General features: G+C 37.2%; 1 protein-coding gene across 1 annotated transcript in view; it reads left to right on the top strand.

Annotated features, from left to right (window-relative positions):
- Nucleotides 1-16512, top strand: part of znf704 (zinc finger protein 704) — a 28706-nt gene extending 12194 nt beyond the window's left edge. Inside the window, exons 4-10 of the mRNA XM_031903977.1 lie at nucleotides 541-549; nucleotides 1994-2217; nucleotides 3535-3635; nucleotides 6312-6561; nucleotides 7322-7426; nucleotides 9914-10005; nucleotides 14708-16512. Coding sequence (XP_031759837.1) covers nucleotides 541-549; nucleotides 1994-2217; nucleotides 3535-3635; nucleotides 6312-6561; nucleotides 7322-7426; nucleotides 9914-10005; nucleotides 14708-14819 — 893 coding nt within the window. The 3' untranslated portion in view covers nucleotides 14820-16512. The remainder of the gene's footprint in view (nucleotides 1-540; nucleotides 550-1993; nucleotides 2218-3534; nucleotides 3636-6311; nucleotides 6562-7321; nucleotides 7427-9913; nucleotides 10006-14707) is intronic.
- The last annotated feature ends 1995 nt before the right edge of the window (nucleotides 16513-18507 follow it).

The following is an 18507-nucleotide window of genomic DNA, read 5'->3' as shown; positions in this document are numbered from 1 at the left end:
AAATATTTTACATAGTGAGTTTTTTTTTTAATCTAAATGCATATAACTTCTTTGAAAAAAATGCTTGTGGTTCTAGTGTTAGCTTCTTTCTTTATACAGACCCCTTAATGCTTCATAAATTACTTTCTTTTGATCCCAGTGTTTACACTCTGCATCTCTCGTTGCTCAAGGGTTTGCCTGCCCAACCCTCTGAGTTACCAAGCACTGATTTTGCACTGACTTCGCTTCTTGACATCCATGGCAGTAACTGCCAAAAAAGTTCTTCCTATATTAGGGATGCACACACCGGGGGGTCTATATTAAAGGAGCAGTATACCCCCAAACTGTTTAGTATAAGAAATAACAGAACACATAGGAAAAAAGCATGTTCAGCACAAGCCCTTTTCATTGTGTATAAAACGGGGGTATACTGCCCTTTTAAGGGAATGCTATAGCATCAGGGTTTACAGTCTCATTTGTTACAGAGCCACAAAAATGCAACCTAACCAATTTATACTGTAATAAAATGCAATTGTTTTCAAACATCTGAATATTAGGTAGAATGGTTATGTGCAAGAACTTTTTTTGGGGGGGGCAATGCGCTGCTGTTATCTACTTGCCACCGGCTCAAGAACTACTGGTAGATCATGGTCTATCTTTTGGCACAACTGCACTAGGTAATGCTTAAGTCTGTTTTTCAAGTGAATATTTGAAGCAAAAGAACTGGACATTTGCACAGACATATAATAAAATAGAGGTATCTGCGTACCCTTCTAGCATACAAGTTCGCTATTCATCTTGGAATATGTAGTACCAGGAATATCAAAATAAAAAGATGCAAACAAAGAGAAGAACTTTAGGAATCAAATGCCACAGAGGAGCGCTGTAAAGTTTTCTTTGTTTTCATCATGTTCTATAATTCTATGAAAGTCTAATGCACTGGTGATCTCAGTAATCTAGGTTGATAGTGCTCGGTGAGTGGGGAGCATGACCTGTTGCTGTGGTCATCTTACCTTTGTATGGTTTAGCATGATTCATGATAGTGGTGGCAGGAAGAAGTGTTGCCAGCTTAGCTCTTAGAACATTGGTAACGGTCATGAGAATTGTTTCTAAGCTCTTTAGGACTTGGTGGTGGTAATATGCAATGCTAACAACTCTTTTGGTGGGAGCTGTTTAGAGTGCTTTTGGCATATTGGTAATAGTGGTGGATTTGCACCAGGCCTGCTTCAGCTCACTCTGTTTTAAGCTGGCTATGTGTGGGAGGATTTAGTTTGCCAATTTGGCCCCTTCAGACTTTGCATTTGCTTTGCCTGTGCATGTGCTCTCCCTGACTTCCACATATCTGGCTGAAAATAGGGACTAAAACTATAGGGTTGTATCGGCATATTAACGCAATCTTTTCCCAACAGGCTGCAATAGCACCAATTATGATCTAATCATAGACAAATGAGTGGATCAGTCTGATATAGCCCAGCACATAGGTGACCACACTGGTCAAAGATCCACTTGTCTGACAACCATGCCAACCAATCAGGTGTATTTAGCTTTAGCTATCTTCAAATAATACACAAAGTTAATATTACAACCACTGCCCCTAATTCCAATATGTATGTATTCCCCCACTCCCCAGACCTAAAACATTTTTCTGCTTTCACTGATATTTAAGAGCTCCACATGTTCTGTAGTATTGTTTTAGCTATTGGAGCAAGCAGTTCATGTGTATAACAATTCTTATTTCATCTCACAAGATTAAACAGAAAACAAAGATTGGAACAACATTCTCTTTCAAGTTACTATATTATAATTTGTTTCACTACACTAATAAAATAATCTTAAGATCACTCACATTTACAGGCAAGACTCTCCTTACATGAAATTGAACTATTTATCAGTTAAACACTGCACACAAAAAATAATCAGTTCTAACTTACGTTGAAGATGATACCATGTATGGCCTAATTGCAGTTACTATATCTGGATGTATATTAGTAAGCTTTTATGTTTCTCTTCACAGATGGGTCTTGGAAAGAATCAGGGTTTGTTCCATCCAGCACCAGCAGTAGTGGTTGCTGGAGTTGGAATACACCCAGTGACTGCTCTAATCCTTCAACTCCATCCCCACCATTATCTGCTGACAGCTTTAGGTATTTCCAACCACTGAATTATACAGATGAGAACAATGAAGATGCAGATCCAAGCAGCATTCTTTTTGATGAACCTGTCCCTAGGAAAAGAAAGGTCTGAACTATTCTTTTCATATCTGGGTAAAACTAGTGTGCAAAGACTTAAGGTCCCCATACACGTTGAGATTCGCCCCACCTACGGGTGGGCGATATCGGGGAGCGTGTAGGCTAATGGGCCCTGGGGCCAAACGATCGAATTATATTGGCGGCAATGGGGCAGTCGGTTCGGGGACCGCATCAACGAGCCGATGCGGTCCCCGATCCGACTGAATTTTCTAACCTGGCTGATCGATATTTGGCCAATTTCAGGCCAGATATTGGACGGGCAGGCCCCTCGTTTCTGCCCCTACACGGGCGATAAGCTGCCGAATCGGTCCAATCGGCAGCTACAATCGGCCCGTGTATGGGGACCTTTACTGGGCATTTCCTCACTTAGATAAGCTGCTTAAAAAAAACAGTTGAAATACAACACTTTACAAATGGGATGTTCACCTTCAAACAATAGTTTGCATTTGAACAGCCCCTCTGAGAAACAATTTCATAATCTGTCTTTATTATTTTTAATGTTTAGTTTTGCAGATACAGACCATATAAGCTTTGGACCGGCGCTGCTAAAATTAGGCAGGTAGCCAAATAAAAAAGTCCACTCTGAAATGGTTACTGCATATTCCTTTCTTTTCCACTTTCATTTGCATATCTGGCGGGCAAGATCCAGCCAATCAGTGAAATGCAAATAAAGCAGGAGAGGGAAGGCATGCCCAGTAACAAGGTCAACTTCCTGTTAGGACAGAATTCAAGTTGGTGGGGACAATCCCTTCTAAAAAGTGAGGAGAGGGCAGAGGAAACAGCAGAGTTGTAGCAGTTCTGATCCTAGTCTGTAGCTTCAAACTACACATTTTAATCAATAAAGATAATGTACAAATACAGACTATTGTCTATAGGTGAACATCCCCTTTAACAGTGTGGTACAATGTGTAAAATAAAACACGTTATAAAGCTGTATGATTTTGTGCAAATGTGTAGACAAGTATAAAAAGAAATTAATTTGCTTCAAAAAAGCATTGTAAAAAATTTTGTTGCACAAGATTGAATTTCACATTTTACTGCACCAAAGAGTCAACAGATTATGTCAGGTCTGAGGTGGTGTAATATAATGGCATGGATTTTGGTGTCATTTTGGCTTTAGTCTGACATTATACTGTCTTAACATAAATAAACTAGTACTGTTAATTATTTATAATGTTTTTTTTCATAATTGTGATACATTTATTTAAGTATAAGGACACCTTTATGAATAACCATGCTTTGTGTAAAATATTTTACACATTTACAGTTACTGAGATTGCACTATATTGTTATTGTTTCTTTATAGAATTCCATGAAGGTGATGTTCAAATGTCTCTGGAAGACATGTGAGAAAGTTCTGAGCACATCAGCTGGAATAAAGAAGCATATCAGAACAATTCATCTGGGGTAAAGCATTATAGTTTCTTACTGTTATGGAGGGGCTCTCCACCCAAACACTGCTTATTACATAATAAAATAAAATGTAATTCTAAACAACTTTTTAATATACATTTAAAGGAGAACTGCACCCCCCCCCCCCAGGTATAAAAGCACCCTTAACTGGCTTGCGTCGACCCCCCTCACCTCTCCCTTCTCGCATAGTCTATTACTTTAAAAATTGGCCCTATAAAAAACCCAATCTAAAAGAGCAGAGCAGAGCAGCACAGCAGTGTACCTTGGTGCCATCTTCCATTCATGTTTTGGGTCTCACTGCCGATACGGACCCTGCGTGAGCATGCACAGTTGGAGCTAACCAAAACATTTTCTATTGAACGGACGATGGTGTCCAAATATGCTGCTGTGCTAATTTGCTCTTTTAGGTTGGGTTTTCCCAACCTGGCAGATCTTCTCCCGATATGCCCACTTATGTGTGGGTGATACTGGGCTAATTCAATTAAAATGGCGGGCAGAGGCCCTGTCTTATGGGGGACTGCATCAACGAGCTGATGCAGTCCCCAATCCGATGGAAAAATCAAACCCGCCCGATCAAAATCGGCCCAATTTCAACAATTCAAACAAATTCAAAAATTGATAAATAAGCCTTTCTGTAAGTTGAAAAGTGAAATAGCTATTGTATCTTTTTACCTTCCGCAGCGGTATTACTTTTTATCTATAAAGCTCTAACGTACATTCAACTACATTTTATTCATGAGCAGGATTTTTGCTTGGTAGCTGGCAGTCTTCGGAACTGATTCTGTTACATCTAGCTATGAGGCACATACATACATATGTAGAGACCCAAAAAGAATATGCTTTCTTTGTTCTTAACAGAGATGTTGGAGAAGTAATTATATTTTTCTCAACAGTTCACAAAATGTTTCTGCGTCCTTTTTACATATAAGAGGAGCATCATTACATCTGAGTGGAAAAATTAACATGAATATGAAAAGAAAAATCCTGTGGAGCAGTGATAAATGCAAAAACCACATCATTGTTGTTAACAATCAGCAATCATGAAAGCAAAGAAGATGCTACAAATATTATGGCAGAGACATATTTGAATATAGAATCTGGAATTTCTCTTCCAATCTTTTCCAGTGGGACAAACATAGCTTTACCTTCCTCCTCTCTGCCTTTAACTTGTTTCACATATATCTTTAGCTTTTCATAACATTATCACTAGTACCATCCTTGCTATTAAGTACTAATGTGTATTACCTACATGGACACAAAGTTAGAATTGTGAATTAAATGACAGCACATCAGATGAATTCATTAAATTTAGTCTGAAAAATTTTTCCAAATGTTTAAGCCTCTCTCCAGAAACAATTAGAAAACAAATCTACAAATGAAGTAATATGACTAGCATTACCCTTATAACTAAGAACACTAATTATGCAAATGACCTGCAGATACTGGCTGGGAACAGGATTTATTCTTTGCGCTGTACTTGTAAACTTAATGGAAAAAAAATGCAATGAATTGTTTTATGAGGGTAACCCATATGCCTAAGTGAACTTACAGTATATCAAAAGGTAATACATCTTTAAGGTATGCTTTCCCAAGCAACCCTAAAAACAGACTTTAAAAATGCTAAACATTTTTTGGAAACTCCAACAGGTCAGTTTATATTGACAATACATTACTTAGCAAGTGGCCATTCAATAACTATTTCACTTTATCACTTATGTAATTAGATAAGTGAACACTTCTACAGCAGTATATTCTGAACTTTTATCCAAATACCTATACTAGAGATGACACACCATCTATTGTGCAAGAAACAATGGTCAGTTGGAGCTCTGAAAGCCGTTGACATTCTGCACTATGAATTCAATCCACATTTTACATGGGGAGAGAGATTTTTGAAGTTTAGATCACATTTAATATATTTTTTGTTTCTCTCTGTGGATTTGTCTAAACAGCACCCCGAATGACTCTTCACAATGATTGCTGACCTTAAATTTCTAACTCTAAGTCATAAGACTTTATTGCAGGTGAATTTCAAATCATCATAGTGAAGGTTTTTAGACCAACACTAACATTTTATGCCTAGAGCTATATGTTATATGCTCAAAAAGTGACAGTCTTCATGCCCTCTGAATTATAGAGAAAATATTGGAATCTTGGGAGTTATTAGGCATGCTAAGCCTTATAGCAAGACAAGATGAATGTTAACCCACCATGAATTAGGTTGATAATAAAGAGCATCTAGATTTTAGTCAATAGCTTGTGGACAATAGCTTGTAAATTGTAAGAATGTAATTGTATCGCCATTGCATCTTACCATTCCTTTTTTGTAAATAGTTGCCACAGTAAAACATTGAACATTAAAATATTTTTGCTCAGTTTCCTGGTCACACTTTATAGCAGAATTCCCTACATATACCTGTCCATTCTTCTGTGTATCCATCTTGTGTGTCAGACAGCTGATTTCAGCAATCATCAAGGTTTGACAAATCTCAAGGCAATCAGATGTATTATATAGTTGCCAATATGTGTTATCAACCAAAATATTGAGTAGGAATACTTATAGCAACAAGGTCTGCATTCAATAAATTACATACATTTGGACCATAAGGAAAAATCACTGAGAATAATGTTTGCCTAGTATGAGCTTGAAAGTTGTTTTTTTTTTTGTAGACATACTGGAGAATCTGATGAGAATGAGGGAGAGGAGGACTTCTATTATACAGAAATAAGACTGAACACAGATGCCGTCAGTGAAGGATTAAGGCACCTCTCACCATTTTCTCAGTCACTGCAATCACCTACTTTTGATAAAGGAAAACGTGAACCTATGTTTGCCAAAACGGCGACCAAATCTAATTCATCACTTAGCCGCTCAGCTCCAAGTACATCCTGTCTTAGAAACCTAGATCATGCATACCAGGTACCCACACTCAGAGCTACTACCTTTTATAATCACTGCATTGTATATTAATGATTAAGTATGAATAATTCTGTAAATTCTTCAAAATGTAACTTCTGCTCTGGTTCAAACATCTAAGATAACAAAACACAACATGACTGTAATACTGATGCAAGTTAAATATAGACCAAATGGATAATAGCCAACTAAATTCTAACATTCCACTGACTTTTCAAAAGAGCCATGTTTTTTATGATCCATTTAGAATGGTATAATTAAATAACTGAACTGAACCTCCTTACCCCAACCAGTAGTTCTATATACTACAGGGAGGGCCCTGATAAAACAATGCAGAAAATGCATTGACCTTATCTACTAGTGTCTTTTGTAAAGTGTGTTTAAGTGGTTAATAAACATCACACTAGCATCCCTGTAGACCTTTCATTTTGTGTGCAGTCAAATAATCAATACTGGGTATACCATGTTCCCCTTAAAAACCACTTTGCAGGGCTAGAGAGTAATCATTCCATATATTTGACTAAGAAGTCTTGATAGATGGCACATTTATCGTGTTATGGCTCCATGATTCCAAACAACAACTGACAAGAAAACCTGTCTATTTATTATTATTTATTTCTATTGTTAATGTAATCATTACTACTCTCCCTATTGTCTGGATGCTGAAAGCATCTCTGGCAGAGGATTTAAGTGGTAAAAAATAGAATCCATGTTTGCAAATTGCATTGTTTAAACTAGTAAATTAAAGTTATTCTTTTCACAGACCACTGCTCCTGTAAAAATACCTGGTTCAAAAAAGGTTCTTACCAATGGCAACAGTATTGGTGTGTCTTGGATTCTGTCTCCTGTAACATTTACTGGTACTTCGGTAAGTAGAGAACTTATATAAGGCATTTACAAATACTGGGAGTATACTCCACATCTTTTACCTTAAGTCACCATTCTGAAAGTTGTGCATGATTAACTACGGATTCAATAAGAACTGACAGACATGGTATCTGCCATCCAGGGCTGATTTCAGCACAGGAGTGAGCATTTATATGCAGATCAGAGCAAAACATGCCACATATTACATTAGCTAAAAGGATAAAAAATTATTTTAATTGCAATTACATGTTACTTTTAGTTAACCTTAAAACCACTTACATATTTTATTTATTGTACAAAAAACTTTTTTTGGCAGGCCTCACATTAAGTTTAAATTTTAAAGTTGTGTCACAAAAATGGCACTCTCAGCCCACGTGACTCTGGGACATGGCTACAAGGGGTTACACTCAGTCACCTTACACACAGGTTAGACTAACATCAGATGCCCCCAACATACCAACACCCAGAAAATCTAATTGTTGCCACCATCTATCATTAACAACAGAAATAGAAATCACAATAGAAACCTAATATAAATCTTTTCCTGTTCTCTATAACAGGTAATATTTCACAATACACAAATGTATCAGACACTCTCACTGTAGTTAGGGTTAGCTTCTCCTAATTCAACAAGTACTCTAGCAGCCAAAGTGTTACATTACTCTCTCCTGCTTGCAGTCAACTTGTTAATTAGAATACAAATAAATTTCCCTTTCCACACACACAAAGGGTGAAGACACACAGAGCTACTAGTAGCAGCTACTAAACGCCAGAAAATATGTTGTCATAGACAATACTGAGAATTGCCTCTGTTAAAACACACCTACAGTACACCAGTAAGTGACACCTTCCCACAGCCTCCTGCTGGAATATCTAATTAATGGCCTCTTTGTGGGCCTGAGACCAAGGGGCACATTTACTAACCCACGAACGGGCCGAATGTGTCCGATTGCGTTTTTTTCGTAATGATCGGTAATTTTGCGATTTTTTTTCGGCGTCTTTACGACTTTTTCGTATTTTTTGCGATTTTTTCAGCGTCTTTACGATTTTTGCGTAAAAACGCGAGTTTTTCGGCGTCTTTACGATTTTTTGCGTAAAAACGCGAGTTTTTCGTAGCCATTACGAAAGTTGCGCAAAGTCGCGATTTTTTCGTAGCGTTAAAACTTGCGCGAAACGTTGCGCCTTTTAAGTTTTAACGCTACGAAAAAGGCGCGACTTTGCGCGCAAGTGTTAACGCTTTACGAAAAAATCGCGACTTTGCGCAACTTTCGTAATGGCTACGAAAAACTCGCGTTTTTACGCAAAAATAGTAAAGACGCCGAAAAAAAACGCAAAAAATACGAAAAAGTCGCAAAATAATCGTTTCCAATCGGAATTTTTCCAATTCGGATTCGAAATCGTGTCTTAGTAAATCAGCCCCTTAATGTTTCCAGTGTTAACCCCTATGATGCCAGCGCAACTGCTCTGGCATGAGAAGTTTGTATTTATATTTAGTAATATGCACTATGATGTTTTTAGTTCCACTTTTCCTATAACAGGACACTATGCAATGCTGCTTAATACCTGACACATTATCTGTTCATAGGGCCCATTTAACTAATGCTGTTTAAAGTTCTAGAAGCAAAATTTCAGTGCAATCTACTTTTTTGTGTCTAATACAATGTTCTTTCCCAGAACATCAGTTTATTTCTGGGCTCCCTAAAGTAGGGCATAATTTTACACCAGATAATGCAGGTACAAAATACTGTGACCATAAGTCAATAGGGTGCAATTGAGCATAATTTGCTCATGGGAAAGACAGCATGCACTTTAATCATTTGACTTTAAAATGTGCAAAATTTTGTGCAGGTGCATAAACCTTCTTGTTCAAGGCTGGTGTTGACTGCATAAGTATATTTAGTTTATTTAGTTAATTTAAACTTAGTATATAGTTAATTTATTGATTCAATAGTAATCTCTTTCATATTTAACTTTTTAACAACAAAATTATATACTGTATACAGAGATATTTGAATTTGTGGCACTAGCACTTTTCTAATTAATGGTTCTGAATGAATATAACGGAAATAGCACATGCACTTGATTGGATGATTTTTAAAGGTCTTTTTAAGTGTGGTATTGATATTGGCACTTTCAAAACTTGCACATTTTATTTATTTTTTAATTGATGGTTTTGAAGAGAAACTGTGATGATACGAAACTGTAGCACAGGCTTTTTTTAAGTGACAGTATTGAAAAAGCTAGCACCTTCAATTCACCACTAATCACTTTATTGAATCAATGAAATCCTGATTGGTATTTAAGTTGAATTGAATAGTGAGAAGCTATTGCTAAAGTGTTTTCTAATTAAGGGGTTATCTTTTCTTTTCTTAAACTGCATCAGTATATTATGACAGCTCACATTATTGTGTTAAAACATAAAGCAGTAACTTCATGCATTTATGAATTGCATTATGAAATGTGATTTTCTTGTCTATTTGTGTCTTAGGTTTCCCTGCCAAGCTACACAGAGATTAGGGAATCTAAACTGCCAGTTCAGACAGTGTTGCCTTCTCCCCCAAAAACAGGAATCGGAGTGAGGTGAATATGTACTACAGGAAGAAGACAGATTATGCTCAAACCATTATCCTTCTGTTTATTTTTGTGACTATATTTATGGTGGACCTATGCTTATACCTCTACCAGCTTAAATTCCAAGTACCTCCACCAAAACACATTATGTCCAGCATGCATACAATAGAATGGGGATAATGCCTGAAATACAGGTCAAAAATCAACAACTTTATTTGTAGGAAACAGCCCCTTGGGTCAACTAGGACACTCTGCAAAGTGTGCATTACAACTGCACTACCACAAGAGTAAATGAGTGCAGTACCACACTTGGTCCAATTCAGTCCATCTGTGGTGTTAAGCTGCAAACCAGTGATCAGGAAAAAGAACTGGAAACTGCTTGATATAACTAAGACTACCCCAAATCAGATTTTGAAGCATGTGTGCACATCATCCAACACAATGCAAAAGTCATCTTTTGGTTATATGGCACCAGCAAGTAATATTAAAAAAAGATCCAAAACAGACCTGTACATTATTACTTACATCATATACAGTACATCACAAAGATTAAATATACTTACCCTGGGTTATTTAATGGCTTTCTTGTACAAATGAAAATGTGTATAACCTAAAAAAAAGCATGATAATGGTTTTAGGAATCTAGAAATGGGTAAAGAGCATGAAAACAATGTATTATTATTTTCATCTCATGTAAGAAATTTAATAGATATCCTAAAAGACTTGCTAAAAGTTATGTATCACTTCAGGTTGTGCTGTGCTTCACTTACCCCCTATTAGCAGTTTTTTTGTGTTAAAGCAATTTATTTAAATAGACAAAAATATACATAAAAACATCATTCATCTGTGCCTTCAGTTAGTCTATATTTGGGATAATGAAGAATAACATGATTAATTCAGAAATCTCTACCTAATATTTAAATAAGAAATTTTATAAATATAATTATTTACAAAGTTTCTTATTTTCATGAGATGAAGCTTATACATTTTCCTTTAAAACTCCTAAAACTTTACATGTTATTTAAGCCAAATGGAAACTCTGTATTTATCAGCTTAATACATCTTGCTTCCTCTTGTAACAAAGTTTCCTGTCTAACCTTAGTCTTTCTAATAGTAACCACTGTAGTTGTGAAACATATATGATAAAACAACAAAAGGTGCACAGTATTCCACCATTCTAGAAACGCATAGTAACCATCACCATGTGACACTAGTTAGCTGCTTGGAGGCAAGGATCTGAATGGTTGCTAAAAGAATTGGCAAACATCACAGCTTTCAATTATGCTCCCTTTACAAATATATATTAATGCCATTGTCTTAGTACCAGAATCTGCCATATAATTAAGGACGCACAAAATGTTCAAGTATCCATATTTTAGCAGAAAATTTCAATTATTTGACATATGCCCCAAAGGCTCTTCAGTATGAGTATACAAACTATAAAACCCCCTTTTGTAGGATGTGTTATGGAGTTATAGCACTTGCAAGAATATGTTTCTTGTTGCTCTCTGCATAAATGTAGTTTTTTTGGTAAAAATGACACAGCTTGTTCTTGTCCTTCATAATCATTGTGTAAGACACCAAAAGTGTGTTCTTGACCAAATATCCAAAAATATTTTGCAAAAGGGGCCAGAATTATAAAACAATTCTATAATTTGTCTACTACAATAATCATACTGTGTTACCAAGGGAAATTTTTTCTTGCCGGATTATTCTTTTAGGGTTGGAATGTTACAAAGAATATCTAGGGGCTGTATAACCCTTAGGGGCTGATTTACTAATCCACGAATCCGAATGAGAAAAATACGGATTGGAAAACGAACATTTTGCGACTTTTTCGTATTTTTTGCGTTTTTTTCGTCGCCGTTACGACTTTTCCGTAAATTGTCGCGACTTTTTCGTAACCGTTACGACTTGCACGAATTGTCGCGACTTTTTCATAGCCATTACAAATTTCGTGAATTGTCGCGACTTTTTCATTGCCATTATGACTTTCGTGAATTGTCGCGACTTTTTCATTTCCATTATGACTTTCGTGAATTGTCGCGACTTTTTCATAGCCATTACGACTTTCGCGAATTGTCGCAACTTTCGTATTGAGAGCTCGAAAAAGTTGCGACAATTCGCGAAAAAGTCACAAAGTACCGATCATTACGAAAAAAACACATTCGGACGTTCGTGGATTAGTAAATGTGCCCCTTAGTGTGTATCCAAGAGTTCCAATATTTTATATCCCTTTTCTAGAAAACATCTGTCTCAGTTTATAAGCTGCTGTACTTTATCTCATCAACTGCATGACAGCAGCCAAAAAGAAATGTACCTTTAGGGATATTCCAGCCACAGATTTGTTCTATCGATATCCATACAGTAAGCCAGCTAAACCCAGTTAAATAGTGATAATTATATCTCTATAGTTCATGGCATTGATGAATACTTGAGCAGTAAATCTACTGGTGAGTTGGCTTGAATTAGCATTTTAAATTGTCCAAAAAAACAATAATTTGCAATAATGTAATAGCTATATTTCAGTCACAATCCCAATTCTGTTGTATGCAAGCTTCTTTTTTTAAGTTGTTAAAGTTGCTTTGCATTCTTCATGCCCTCCAAACCTTCTCCCTTTTCTTAACCATTCCTTGTTTAGCCCATAACATCTTAACTAATTCTTACTCATTCTGCTAATTTCCTCCCTCCACTGACTTGAGAATCCCTGTTCCCATTACAATGCACATTAACTGCCATTACATGATGCTAATGCAAGTATGTCCAACCAGAGGCTCTTCAGCAGCTGTTAAAATACTACTTGGAGAATCTCATGTAGTATTCAACTTTGAGGGAATATAGAGCTAAGCTCACCAACAATTGAAGAGCCCCTTGTTGTTATTGTTTAAAGATTGACTTCCTTGACTAATCAGGTTCAAGGGGTGGCAGTGGTAGAAATGGGGAAACTCCGAGCTTAGCCCTACTTAAAAGGCAGACAAGGGCTGGCAATTTGATCAAGTGGTAGGAAAGGTTGAATTTCTTTTACACCCTACTTATTTCAAACATGCATTTTTAACCTAGTCATTCGTTAGAATGCTAAAATTGCATTAAATTAGATTTAGGAGTTAGAGTTAATAAATATTTCGCTTGATTGGGTACTCTTTAATAACTTGACCAAAATGACCAGGGTCTAACAGCCCTGTTATTTGTACATGCCATGGTGCAGGGTTAAGGTGGCCATACACGTGGCGATCTGACGATGTTTCGTACGACCATCGGTCGCACGAAACATCGTAAGATCCGCCACACACCATTCAGGGCTGAATCGGCAGGTAAGGAGGTAGAAACAATAGGATTTCTACCTCCTTCTGCCGATTCAGCTCTGAAGGGAGAATTTTGGTCAGGCGCCTTCTATGGTGCCCGATCAAAATTTTCAAACTTGTCCGATCGGCGAGTCGTCCGATATCGGCAGCTTCCTGCGATATCGGCCGACTCGCCGACATGCCATACATGCACCGATTATCGTACGAAACGAGGTTTCGTACGATAATATCGGTGCGTGTATGGCCACCTTAAGACTCATTCTGCTCAATGCATCTCATATGGCATAGCACCAGACACAAAGAAAAAGGTCAGATCAGGATAGCAAGCCCCAGCACTGTTGTAACTATATAATTATGGCCCCAGAAAAACTAGGACTAGAGGTATTTCATTGTGCCCACTGCATTAGAAAATGTATAAAATAATCTTATATAGATCTTGTCTGTTAAAATGTAAGGTCAAGTTTTTTTTTATCTACTAATAATATTTATAAACAAATTGCTGCTTCTTTCTCTTGCATTAGTAACAGGTCTGTCCCCCATCTTCCAAAAACAGTTTTACATATCTTGATTGATATGCAACATTGATGTGGTCTCTGTCAGTATCTATCCATTAATAAGCAATTCAATTCATGATTTACTATAAAGTTTACATATAAGGATCACTTTTTACTTATGGTACACCCAGTTACCAAACAATATAATCTCAAAATTGCTTTGTTTGAGAGATTAACTATTGTCTATGTAAGTGTACTTATAATTAATATCTTCTTTGCATCTTCCATTAATATATATTTATTAAATTAAAGAGGGATTTTTTTTTTTTAAAGGAGAAGGAAAGTCATTTTGGCATTTTACTGCCAATAGATTTGCCACATTAGTGCAAGTTAGAATGCTATAAGAAATCTTTACAATACCTGAGTAAACAGCCCTAGAAGCTCCCTCCATATGTTTAAGATAGCAGCTGCTATTTTAGCTTGGTCGCCATAGCTTCCATGCTGCTGGTAGCATAGATCACACATTCTGATGTGAGCGGGAGTGAATTCTTATGGAAGGGGGGAGCAGGTGAATGGAGAAAGGAGAATGCAGAACAGACTCCAGCAGAAATGAAGGATTTTTCTGAGAGGGGAAGTCTGATACCGAAGTACATCTGTACACAAAAGAAGACAAAAAATCCTGTGTTTCTTTTGATAGAGGACTCAGTGCAGCTTTTCTGTAAGTGCTTCAATGATCTATTTACATAGACCTTTCTGAAAAAGCTTATTTACCTTTCCTTTTCCTTTAAATTAAGGTTAAAGCGCAAAAAGTTTGGATTTACATATGCATTTACTGCCCACAGGGAGTACTTCATCATATGATTCCAAGTAATCAGTTGCTATAATAAATACTCTTTTCTTCTCTCTCTCTGCCAGAAAGCCTCGTGGGGAAGGTAAGAAATGCCGCAAGGTATACGGCATGGAAAACAGGGATAAGTGGTGTACGGCCTGCCGCTGGAAGAAAGCCTGCCAGAGGTTTCCTGACTAGAAAAACCAAAGCACAGTTGAGTTAGTCACTGACTAAGATTGCGAGATGTTTTAGGTCCACTGGTCTTTCTTACAAGATAGAAGTATGAGCTTTTTTGGGCCCAAAATAACATGCCTAACCCAATGTCTGAGAGAGTGAGCGATACTGGGCAAACATATGTCTTCTGGGAGACTGAGTCATAGTGGTTAGTATCTTCTTTCACTCTTTGGCTAGCACAAGACTTCCATACTAGGCAGCTTTTTTTCATACTTGTTGGCTATGAGTCAGGCATACCAAACAGCTACTCACTGTCTAGGAGAATGATAACTGTTTTACCTAATGCCTTGGAGACTGAGTCATATTACATACTATACTACAGTTTACTTGATGTATGGGAGAGTGAGCCATATCGACTATATACATTTCGTTGTCTCCCGGGCTCCTATTTCACTTACTGGTTGGAGGAGTGTTCCATACTGAGCAGCTGTCTTACTTAAAGGTGTGATAATGGCCAGTGACAGTAAGTCATGCATGGATTGTGGGAGATAAGCCATGGTGAGCAGTTGTCTTACACACAAACAGTATTAGTATGCTTTACTAAGTAGCTGTCTTACTCGCAGGCTGTATGAGTAAACAATACTGGACTGTTAGTTGTCATACTGTCTGGTTGATGAAAACAACCGAATGAGTGAATAATTTTTTTGAACTCACTGTCTTGACGAGAGTAAGACATAATGGTACAATAGCCACTTATATTACATCTGAGAGAGTGTGCTATTCTGGGAAAACAGATATTTGTCTTCACACTAAATGAAAGTGTCAACCTGTTCAAAATTTAACTTCGGCACACCATCTTAGGTTCAGGTTGGAGGTACTGGCAGAACAAACATATCTTAAAGGGCCAGAAACACAAGAAAATGAAATTGCCCTATATATATATATATATATACACACACACATAAGGGCTCAGTCACCAATGGCACATTTACAAGTGCTAGAGCCTCCAGAACAGCACAAGGAGCAAGGTGTAAAGTGCACATAACAGGGCACTTTGAGCACAGTTTTTGCCCCACGTGTTGTGGCTATTTTTTGCACCTTGCCTCACACGTAATAAATGAGGCTGGTTGATCACAGTCTTTGCTTAAAAAATCTTTATAATTTTTAGAAATCATATTTTTAGTATTTTATTTTTCTTTCTCTGTTTTTTTTTTTTTTTTTGCTTTGTACCTCCCTGTTCTCCCTGTTCCAGTTGTTGTTCTTTCCCCCTTTTTTATCTTTTTTATTTATTGATCATATTCCAACAGTTTAAACTGCATATAAAAGATGTAGAGAGGAACAGTGGGACTAGGAAATGAGGGGAGTGGTTCTTTCCCCTTTTTTATTTTTCTCTCCTTTATTTCTTAGTCTTTCTTAATGTATTTCCCTTTCTCTTTACCTTCAGCTTCCCTTCTTCTCCACAGTCTCCCCTATTCTGCTCTGGTTTTGTCCCTTTTAGCTTTTCTTGTGGCCCTGGAACCATCTAGAAACATTCAACTCCCTCTTATGTCCCTCTTTTCTTTTCTCCCATTCTATCTCTTGCCCAGTTCTGCTCTTCTTTTTCTCAGTTTATCTTTTTATAATCCTAAATTTGCCTCCTCCTTACATAGTTACACAGGGTTGAAAAAAGTCCCTCAAGTTCAACCCTTCCAAGTGAACCCAGCACACACAAACTTATACTGACCTATCTATACACTCACATACAGACCCATACTGACCTATCTATCCACTCACATACAGACCCATACTGACCTATCTATCCACTCACATACAGACCCACACTGACCTATCTATACACTCACATACAGACCCATACTGACCTATCTATACACTCACATACAGACCCATACTGACCTATCTATCCACTCACATACAGACCCACACTGACCTATCTATACTCTCACATACATAAACCATATATACCAACATCAATATTAACTGTAGCTTTTAGTATCACAATAGCCTTGGAAATTATGCTTGATTCAAATCATCCAAACCCCTCTTATAGGCAACAGAATCCAGCACTAAGAAGGGCATTGTACAACCTAACTTCCCTCACCGTGAAAAACCACCTACGCTGCTTTAAATGTGAGAAAAAGTTCCATTCCTCTAATCTAAAGGGGTGGCTTCTGGTATTTGTTTTTATGTCTATAATCCTCTCTAATGTACTTGTAAAGAGTAATCACGTTCCCTCGCAATCCTCGCAAACCTTTTTTACAGAGAAAACAACCCCAACCTAGTATAACCTCATAGTTTAAATCTTCCAACCATTTACCAGTGTTTCACATCTCTGCACTATCTCAGCTCATAAATGTCCTTCTGAAAGACTGGAGCCCAAAACTGTACTGTATACTCAAGGTGAGGCCTTACCAAAGACCTATAAAGAGGCAAAATTAAGTTTTCATCCCTTGACTCAATGCAAGACAGCACTTTATTTGCTTTAGTAGCCACTGAATGACATTACCTGGAATTACACAAAAATCCTCAGACCCTTCTAAATTAAGGATCCCTGCCAAAACACTCCCATTTAGTGTATAACTTGCATTTATATTACTTCTACCAAAGTGCATAACTTTGCACTTTTCAACATTGAACCTCATTTTCCATTTTGCTGCCCAGTTTTCCAATTTTGTAAAATCGCTCTGCAAAGTGGCAGCATCCTGCATGGAACTTATAGTTTTGCACCATTTTGTATCATCAGCAAAAATAGAAACAGTACTCTCTATGCCCACCTCCAGATTTAATAAACAAGTTAAAAAGCAAAGGACCAAGGACTGACCCCTGCGGGACTCCACTAACAATACTGGCCCAATTCAAAAATGGTCCATTTACCACCAATCTTTGTAATCTATCCTTTAGCCAGTTCTTTATCCAAGTACAAATATTATGTTTCAGCCAAATATTCCTCAATATTATCATTAACTTTCTGTGCAGTACTGTATCAAATGCTTAAAGGAACAGTAACACCAAAAAATCAAAGTGTATACAAGGAACTACAGTATAATGTACTGTTGCCCTGCACTGGTGCAACTGGTGTGTTTGCTTTAGAAACATTACTATCGTTTAGTAAATTAAGCTGCTGTGTAGCCATGGGGGCAGCCATTTAAAAGAGAAAAGGCACAGGTTACATAGCAGATAACAGATAAGTTATGTACAATACAATGGTGTTTTATCTGTTATCTGCTATGTAACCTGTGCCTTTTCTCCTTTTTTCCAGCTTGAATGGCTGCCCCCGTGGCTACACAGCAGCTTTTTATATAAACTATAAAAGTGTTTCTGAAGCAAATGTGCAAATTTTACCAGTGCAGGGCAACAGTGCATTGTATTATGATTACTTAAAAACATTTTTATTTTTTGGTGTTACTGTTCCTTTAAGCAAAGTCCAAGTAGATGACATCCACTGCCATTCCAGCATTGAGGTTCCTGCTCTCCTCCTCATATTAAATTAGTCTGGCAAGTTCTGTTACACATAAAACCATGCTGGCACAAACCTATAGTACAGGTATGGGACCTGTTATCCAGAATGCTTGGGACGCAGGGTTTTCCAGATAAGGGATCTTTCTGTAATTTGGATCTCTCTAACTTAAGTCTACTAAAAATCATTTACATATTGAATGAACTCAATAGGCTTGTTTTGCCTCCAATAAGCATTCATTATATCTGAGTTGGGATC

This window comes from Xenopus tropicalis, chromosome 6 (assembly GCF_000004195.4).
Source record: "Xenopus tropicalis strain Nigerian chromosome 6, UCB_Xtro_10.0, whole genome shotgun sequence".
Taxonomy (NCBI): Eukaryota; Metazoa; Chordata; class Amphibia; order Anura; family Pipidae; genus Xenopus; species Xenopus tropicalis.
Note: the sequence above shows the minus strand (reverse complement) of the source record. Positions and strands in the feature narration are given on the sequence as shown.